This window comes from Eumetopias jubatus, unplaced genomic scaffold, assembly GCF_037043125.1.
Source record: "Eumetopias jubatus isolate StellerSeaLion01/CBP00866 unplaced genomic scaffold, mEumJub1_p1.0 scaffold_5, whole genome shotgun sequence".
NCBI lineage: Eukaryota > Metazoa > Chordata > Mammalia > Carnivora > Otariidae > Eumetopias > Eumetopias jubatus.
The window spans coordinates 119,899,060-119,908,361 of NW_028274811.1; the positions used below are offsets into that span (position 1 = coordinate 119,899,060).

The window sequence follows — 9,302 nt, forward strand, 5'->3', positions numbered from 1 at the left end:
TTGCAATGTAATAAAACACATCCAAGTGAGTTAGTTATGATACTCAGAAAATAAGTATTTTTTTAAAAGCTTCCCTAGTCAACTTTGGCAGATGTGTAGTAAGCAGAGTGATGGTCTCCCAAAGATATCCACATTCTAATCCTCAGAACCTGTAAATATGTTAGAGGCTTGATTAGACTCAGAATTGTTTGTTTGTTTTTTCAAACAAACAAACAGCAAAGGAGAATTAGGGGAGCAGATGGAATTAAGGTTGCTCATCAAATGACCCTGAAATAAGGAGATTATCCTGGATTATCTGGGTGGTCCCAATACACTCACAAGGGTCCTTAACTGTGGAAAAAGAAGGCAGAAGAGTCAGAGTCAAATAGTAATGTGAAGATACTATGCTGCTGGCTATGAAGACGGAAGTGGGGGCCACGAGCCAAAGAATGCAAGCCAAAAGCTGGACAAGGTAAGGAAAAAGACCTCCCCTAAAGCCTCCAGAAGGAATACAGCCCCACCAATACCTTCATATAAACCTAGTGAGAGCCATTCCAGACTTTGGCCTCCAGGAGTGGAAGACAATAAATCTGTGTTGTATGAAGCCAGTATATTTGTGATCACTTGTTACAGCAGAAATAGAAAACTAATACTTAAGGGAACCAAGACATTATTACCAACACTAGTAAATAATGAGACAGAATCAAGCATTTATCCCACCTTGGCACCACAACCTCAGGGTAACTAAATAATAGAGGGAAAGTTTCTCTTTACAGAAAAATTGTAGCTCATAAATGAAGATAAAATGATAGAGTATCACCATTTTAAAACCCCCCATAAAACCATGGATTTAGTTAATGATCATTAAACGTCTGTACAGCCTTTGAGTGAAACAGTAATGGGAGCTTCCTAATAGATGGATACCAACAACATCTAAACTCACTGATGAATCTTGATGTAATGCAATAGATAGTACACAGCATCACCTATGAAGTATTCTTGCCAAAAAGAAAAAACAAACAAACAATTCTGAGTCTAATCAAGCCTCTAGATCTAGCTAAATGGTACAGAAAATACAAGGGACAGAGAAGTAGTAGTGCTGGGTTTAAATAAGACCAAGGGAATTCAGTCAGCCAAACCTAGAATGTGAAATTCTGCCGGGCAACGACATTCTTCAACAAATAAATTAAAAAGAGAAAAAAGGAAACAGATCAAAAGAAGGGATGTAGCAAGCAAATACAACATGTGGACCCTGTTTGGATCATTATTTGGATAAGGCAACCGTAAAAAAAAATTTTTTTTAAATATTAATACTAACTGGATTACTTTTCATGCTTCTCAATGTGGTAATGAAATTGTGGTGTTATACATTTTAAATAGAATCATTATCTTTTAGATATAAAAAGTGATTATCTAGGAAATAGTCAAGAGCCAGAAATTGAATAAACAAAAGTATCCTGCATAGTCAATATAGAGATCTTGATGTCCAGCCTTTAATCACAAGGACAATTCTCACGTCCTCAATGCAGTAACTTACTTCTATCTTATATACAATTTTATCACGCTTGGATCATCTGGCTTTCTAGAACACCTAAAATAAAAATCTGAAGATAAAGTTGAGGACTCTCAGGGGCAGGTACCTGGCCAACAATCACTTGTCATGTGAGAACAAGAAAAGAGGCTGTGAATTCTATGAAAGACAGACATAAGAACTCAAAAAGTATAGCGGTGTCGGGATCCTGAAAGCACCGAGTCCTACAAACATAAAAAGAAGGACATTATTCTATGTGGCAAAAATTTTAGGTTGCCCCCCCAAATATCTATCCTGTTCTTCCACCTTAGTTACAAAATGCCGATTTTAATGGAATATGTCGCCATCTAGAACAAAGGACCTCTTTTATGTCCAAGTCTCCCTTACAACCACATAATGGCCACCTATCTGAGTTTTGGCCAATGAGGTATAGACAGTCCTAGGAAGGTCTTTGTGCAAAGTGCATAAAGGGATCTCATTCAGCTTAGAAAGCCCTTATTTAGCTTCTCCTTTTGGCCTGCCACACTAGAACAGAAGCATGGGGATCCTAGCAGGGAAGGCCTTGTAGACTACCGAAAGACTTCAGCTCTTAACTCTGCATGGGCTAGGACACTGTGGCAAATTCTGAATAGAAAAGTACATGATCTTTCATTTTTAAAAGATGATGCTGTCGTGTATAGAACAGACTGTAGCAGGAGCAGAGGCAGAAAGCATAGAGCACATTTGGAAAACAAGCACAACAGTCCCGTGACAGATGATGGTGGCGTGGAACAGGAAGATAACAGCAGTGATGGTGAGAAGAACAGACTCTGGATACAAGGTAGAGCTGAACCGCACCCACCGTGAAGATCTAGGATGACCCCAGGGTTTCTGACCTAAGCAACTGAGATGAAGTTGCCATTCACTAAATCAAGAAGCACTACTTCAGATTAATTCATATACTTAGTTGCTAATTCTTGAGCAGAGATAAGCCATGTATGTTACAATTCCTCAATACTGACAAGGAAAGAGGAAGAGCTGCTGGGAGAAATGGTTACTCTGAGCAATAGTTTCCCGGGTACAACTCAACTGGTGTATCGTTTCTTTTTCTATTTTCTTTTCTTCTCTATTAGCACTGACAATCAGGAACTAGTATACATGGAAAATATTTTTAAAAAGCACTCCTTAGGGGTTTTTTTTAACGCAAAATGATAACTCACAAACACCAGGCTGTAACACTGCAGGGCTTTTCCTTTTATCAATCATCAGGAGATGATTAGCTCCTACGACTTGAAGGTTTGGTTTACATACATTGACGTGAGACTTTACCTGGTTTTACAGGAGCTTTACACCAAAGAGCCTGATGAGTATGAAATGTTCGTAAAAAATCCTTCTTCCCAGGTATAACCTTACAGGACCCCAAATTGCTAAGTAAAGGAGACGAACAGCCAGTCACCACAGTTTTCAGTAGATTCGCCATGTTAGTATGAGCTCCCAACTTTCTGAATCCCAAATTTCCTTGAGGGTAAATCACTAAAAGGAAAGAAAATAAAGTATTTATGTGCTAAGAAAAACATACTTTGTCATTTGAACATCAAAAACATTTTTTAAAAATACTCATTCAAAGAGCTTGGAATATAAAGTTTTATGTGGGCATCTACAATGAATTTATTTGCCAAGTCCTTTACTTACAGAAGATGCTTCAAAACTTTGTTTCCAACTCAGATATTTAAAACTTGAAATCCATTTTCCCACTTAAATTGTGGCTATAAACCCACTATTCAATTCTAAGTCTTGATCACCTAAGTCTAATTGATCCTCAATGTAGCTAGAAAGCTGAAAAAGAAAATTGCTATAAGACGAACCATGAGAGATGATGGACTCTGCAAAACAAACTGAGGGTTCTAGAGGGGAGGGGGGTAGGGGGATGGGTTAGCCTGGTGATGGGTATTGAGGAGGGCACGTTCTGCATGGAGCACTGGGTGTTATGAACAAACAATGAATCATGGAACACTGCATCAAAAACTAATGATGTAATATATGGTGATTAACATAACAATAAAAAAATTTAAAAAAAAAAGAAAGAAAATTGCTATAGAGTTCAATCACATCTTACATGAAAGTTACCTCTAAATCTGCACATACAGCAAAAATTGCACAGTTACCCTTGAATTTCCCTTAAATTGTCTATAATACTGTATAGTAGCAACCTATTTAGCCACCATGTACAGAAAACACTGGCAACCTACTCAGTGCAGCAAGATGTTTATCCTGTAAGACCCCTGAATTGAGACTGAGTGAACATGAGATGCATGTTTGCCAAGTGTACATCTCAAGAAAATTAAACATGTATGAGATATGACTCCAATTTTAAAAAAGAAAGAAAAATGCCATTATCACATAAGTTTGTGCTTGTAGGTGTGGGTGTAACTAGGAACTCTTCCATCAGTGGTTCTCACACGTGGCTACTTCTTTACCAGCTCTAACTGGGCTGGATGAAGTGTCATTAACCTTTGTTATTATTGACCTAAGCTTCAGTGGTTACCTCCACTGCTCTCCATGACAGATCCCCAGGGCTGCACTGAAGGCATCCCCACCATTCCCTCGATTCCCAATGCTCCCCGATCCTTCTTTTCTTTCCTTCAAAATCAGGAAGAAGCAGATCTGGAATTCTATCAGTCAAACTCAGCTAACTCCACCAACTACTTTAAGCTCTGCACCATTGTGTGGGCCCTGCTGGGGTCCAGCACCCAATCCCAGCAGACTCCATAAACATTCTTCCAGCATCCAAAGGAAGGGTCTAGCTTACTCAGAACTGCTGCTACAACTCCCTGAAGCAACTTCTTACAAATACCAGAAAGCCACACTGGGAATGGAAATCCTTAATCCAGATGGGGCTTATTCTTAAAATGCCCTTTAATTCAACAAACACGTATAGAGGGATGAGTCAGAGGCACAGCCGTTAGAAGCATCTGTAGAATCAAACTGGAATAGGTCACACACTTTGAGATAAGAAAAGTCAACAAGTAATAACACTACAAAGCAGAGTAAGGCAAGTCCAAAGTTCTTTGAGGGATCAAAGAAGGAGATTATGTATTCCTACAGGGCTCAGAAAAAAGAAAAGAAACACATTTGAGATGGAGAGAGTAATGTGAAAAAAGCTAAGGAAGCAGAAGCATGCAAGATGGGTTCAGACATGCAATCAGAAATGTATCTGAACAATGCTTTGCACTTGAATAGGTTTTATATTTTCAGTGTTTCCACATGTCATTTCATTTCAATCCCAAGCATTTCTGAGTCCCATAAATATTCTCCTCATTTATTCATGGGTCACTTCTAGGGTTAGTCATGGCTGAGAATGGAGAGTAACAGTTTGAAATCCAGCCCCGAATTCAAAACATTCACAGAATCTATGCCAAGAACAAGGGAGATACAAAGATATATAAAAGATACAAAGATATTAAAAATTCTTGCCTTGAGGGAGATTTGTCCTACCATTACCAATGACCTAGTCTTTTTTTTTTTTTTAAGATTTTATTTATTATTTATTTGACAGAGAGAGAGAAAGAACAAGCGGGGGGGAGTGGCAAGCAGAGGGAGAGGGAGAGAGGCAGGCTCCACATTGAGCAGGGAGCCCGATGTAGGGCTCGATCCCAGGACCCTGAGATCATGACCTGAGCCGAAGGCAGACTCTTAACCAATTGAGCCACCCAGGCGCCCCGACCAATGACCTAGTCTTATCCCAACCTCCCCACTTACCCTAGTTTCTCTTCTTGGATCATCCCACCTCCCCAACAACCACCATTCTCGCGGGGCTGATGAGGTTTTCCCAGACCTCATCAGGGAAAGAACAAAGCTAGCTGTAAGAAAGCCTGTGTGTTGTCTAAGTCTGCCACTCACTCCCTGAATCTCTCTGCATCTCAGTCTGCTCATCTATAAAAGCATAGGAAAGCTCGTGTTTTAGACCCCATTAGGCTCTAAAACTTTTATGATGAGATTTTACAATGCTTTAAAGCTGAAGTCCTATTTCATAGAATCCGGAAACACTGTCCTGCTTACTTAGAAAATGGGAATTTGATGTTGAATAGATCCCTGGCATCAGGCATCAGTTAAGGCCAAGGCCTTCAGAGGCCGATCTTGCCAAAAAATCCACCTACTTTAAGTTATGAACATACAGGACAGTGATCAGAAAGTAGTTTATTGGCAAGAACGGTCCCTACCACTAAGCCTAAATCAAATACAAATGACCATGAAAGAGATTTGGAGAATATTTGAAACCGTGTTATCACAGACAGGTACTTGTTTATATCGAACATAGAATACTAGCCTGTCACATTTGTCCCTCTCTTCACTTAAAAAGCCCTCTGCTATTTTATTATCCATGTGTTTCTATGACTTTGAAGCAATGGGGGAAAGCTTTACAACTCAAAATTGAAAAAAAATTAGTATATCATTGATACAGCACTGTAATGTAAGTTATTTGGACAACTTTCTCCCCAGTAGGCACTAAAATTCTTGAGGGCAGGGAGAGAGGGCAGCCTAGAGGCTAACAAGGTGACCTGTGGGTTGTAAGCCCCCACTCTGTAATTTATTAGCTGTGTCCTTGGTAAGTCATTCACTTAACTCCTCTGAAACTGATTCCCTCACCTTTAAAATGAAGATAATTTGTGAGGATTAAAAGGACACAGTATTTTAATTGCTATTATTATTCACTTTGGTATTACATCTGGCCCAGTGCTTTGCACAAAATAGGAAAACAGCAAGTGTTTTTTGACTGAATTTTTTGTTTTTTGACTCAAATTTCCTTTGAAAATGAAATGCTGTGTATCCTTGCGGAAAACTGATTCCATTAGCAAAGGTAATCAGCCTGAGCACACTTGCTGATAAGAAAGTAATCCTAAACTGTACATTTAATAAAATTAAAAAAAAAAAACAGCCAGGTTTGCAAATCAAAGGGGTGTGATGGAGAAAAGGGGAGCATTTTAAATAAAAGCATGCAAGCCCCATCCAAACGGAGTCTGTCCTACAAGACTCCTTACAAGTTGATCTCTTTAAGGACTGCCCTGCACCACAGGGCGAATAAAGGACGCCTGCAACCGTAAACAAGTCACGCTTTTAAAGCAAAACATACCAACCAAGGGCACAATACCCTACAGAAGCTTAGACTGGCAGGCAGTGTGACCTCCACCAAACCCAATGGTACCGCCCCTCCTTCGGCCACTAAACTGCAGCGCGTCTGGCAACTGCCCGGGACCGCTATTTATAACCTTCCCCTGAAGTCGATTGGCCAAGGCCGAAAAATAGACATTCTGCCTCCGGGGTTCGAATCAGCCTGGCCCCCACCGCTGTCTCCTCCCGGTCGCCAACCCCGGGCCCCCCTCGGCCTGGTTGAAGTTTGCCCGGACCACCACCAGCCCGCACAGACAGACACACTCACAACGTTCTCTCGCCACCTCCTAGGTCTCCAGCTGATCGCCGACCCCGAATTCCCTTAAGGTTCAAGCGCAATTTCGGGGCGTCCAGCTGCCACTTCTCTAGGTGCACCCTCTATCAAAAGTCCTCTATGACCTCCCCTCCTCCTCCCATCTTGTGGGCCGAAATGACCCCGTACGACTCCCGCTGCCCGCCAAAGCTCCAAGATCTGCACCTGCACAGCTGTCTGTTCCCTGACCCCAGCGAGTACCCAGTTCCCCAACCACCCGCCCACTCCTTTCCACGTCGCCCCAGCAAGAGACAGGAAAGAGGGCCCTCGAGGCGCGGTTCTCCTTCCGGACCCAAGCCTCTGGCCTGCGGGCGCCCGGGTGCACCGTGCACCCGGGCCACTGCCGACCCCGCCCCCTTCTGCTCCTTGACAGGTCTCCTCCTCGGCGGGGGCCCGGACCATCCCCGCGAGCCCCGCGGCCCCCCTCCAGCTGCGCCCCAATCGCGCGCCCCGGCTGCCCGCGCCGCTCACCTTGGCGGGGAGGCCAGGAGGCCCTGGGCGGCGCGCGCGAGGGCGGCGGGGGCGGGGAACGCCGCGCTGACAGACCCGGGTTCGGGCCCCAAGGCTCTGCGCCTCCAACCCGGAAGAACAGCCCCAACCCCGCGGCGGCGAAGGCCACGTGACGGCGGCGCGCGCGCGCGCGCGCACACACACACACACACATACACACACACACACACCCAGCACACGTGACGGCGGCACACACACACACACACACACACACACACAGAGCACACGTGACGGCGGCGCGCGCGCGCACACACACACACACACACACACACACACACACACACACACACACACACACACACCACCCACTCCCCCGCCCCGCGCCCCCTCCCCACCCGGCCCTTCAGCCCGCTCGGCCCCGGCGTCTGCCGTGTTCTCTCCGGACAAGAACCACGACCTCACCAAACGCCCCCTAAGAGCGCAAAGGCTAGTTACCCCAAGGGACCCTTCACTCCTCAGTGGCAGCCAAAACCTCTTTGTCTCGGGCTCGACCCGCGGCCCCCTGCCCCGCCTCCGCGCTTTCCCTCCGCGCGTCCTTGTCAATCAAACCTGGAGCCCTGCGCCGGCGCTGAAGTTTTCAGGGCTACAATTGGAGCTGGAGAACCAGTTACAAAGTGTGATTTCCTCTCCAGTGTCCCACCAGAGCAAATACAAGGATAATATAACTCCACTTGTGGTACCTTTCCTCTAGATCTCTAGGAAAAATCAGAACTTCTGTAACAGAAGAGGACCAAAAGGAAGGTGGGAGGAGGCCGAGGTGTGGTGAAGGGCGGGAATGAGGGCACTGTTTTTCCATTCTGCCAGAGGAGGTGGAGTTAAATTCCTCGGAAATGATGCCAAGGCCCGAAAATTAACACACATCTACGTATTGGTCTTCCCACGGCTGGCCCAGAGAAAGCCGCGTGCTGTTGGTGGTATTTAATATCCAGCGCTAGAGAGCGCCCTTGGTGGACATGAAGTGGCCTGACAAGGCCTGGGTTGATGGCTGCAAAACTATTAAAGGACCCCAGAACATAAGGACCTGCTTGTCCTTTGCACATACGTCTGTCAGTCTGCAGGTGTCTTCTGATTAAAAGTGGAAAGAATCAAATGTAGAATATAAAATGGTTCTTACCCAAAGCTCAATCATCATGAAGTGTCAGCATGATCACTGCTTTTAACTTTAAGTGAAATATTTAAGATAGGCAAAACAGATATTCCTTAAAAAGAAACTTCAGAGAAACCCTTCCTTTAAGAACAGCTCTTGTGCTGGAATTCCCGGATGGCTCAGTGGGTTAAACATCTGCCTTCAGCTCTAGGTCACGATCATCCCAGCGGGGAGCCTGCTTCTCCCTCTGCCTGCAGCTCCCCCTGCTTGTGCTTGCTCCCTTTCTCCCTCTCTCTGACAAATAAATGAAAAAAAAAAAAAAGAACATCCATCTCTTGTGTTTAACCAGCATAAAAGGTCATCCAATTAATAATGGATTTCCACTGACATCCACAGGACGTCAAGGGAAAATACTGCCCTTCTCCTGAAAGAGTTCACCGACAGGAAAGGACACAAGGTCCCTATTTTAGAAAATATAACGGGGGTGGGGGGGACAGCACCTGGGTGGCTCAGTCAGTTAAGCATAGGACTCTTGATTTGGGCTCAAGTCATGATCTCATGGGTCTTGAAAATGAGCCTGGCATCTGCTCCGGGCCCAGCAGGGAGTCTGCTTGAGATTCTCTTTCTTCCTCTGCCCCTCCGCCACTCATATGCGCGCGCGCGCGCACGCGCGCTCTCTCTCTCTCTAAATAAATTAAAAAAAAATAAAATATTTGGGTGCCTGAGTGGCTCAG

The 9,302-nt window shown here is 44.5% G+C and overlaps 1 protein-coding gene across 5 annotated transcripts in view; it reads right to left on the reverse strand.

The window, feature by feature from the left end:
* Positions 1-8,180, reverse strand: part of NNT (nicotinamide nucleotide transhydrogenase) — a 91,205-nt gene extending 83,025 nt beyond the window's left edge. For 2 of the 5 annotated variants that reach the window (XR_003608237.2, XR_003608238.2), the window contains exons 1-2: positions 7,443-7,526; positions 2,819-3,022 (exon numbers count right to left, since the gene is read on the reverse strand). Coding sequence is in view for 3 of the 5 variants with exons in the window: in XM_028097952.2 (XP_027953753.1) it covers positions 2,819-2,969 (151 nt within the window). In the remaining 2 variants the exon portion in view is untranslated. Of the gene's footprint in view, positions 1-2,818; positions 3,023-6,926; positions 7,112-7,442; positions 7,541-8,161 lie in introns of those variants that run through there. The other 3 variants (XM_028097952.2, XM_028097950.1, XM_028097951.2) reach the window with 3 other exon arrangements.
* Positions 8,181-9,302: the final 1,122 nt, after the last annotated feature.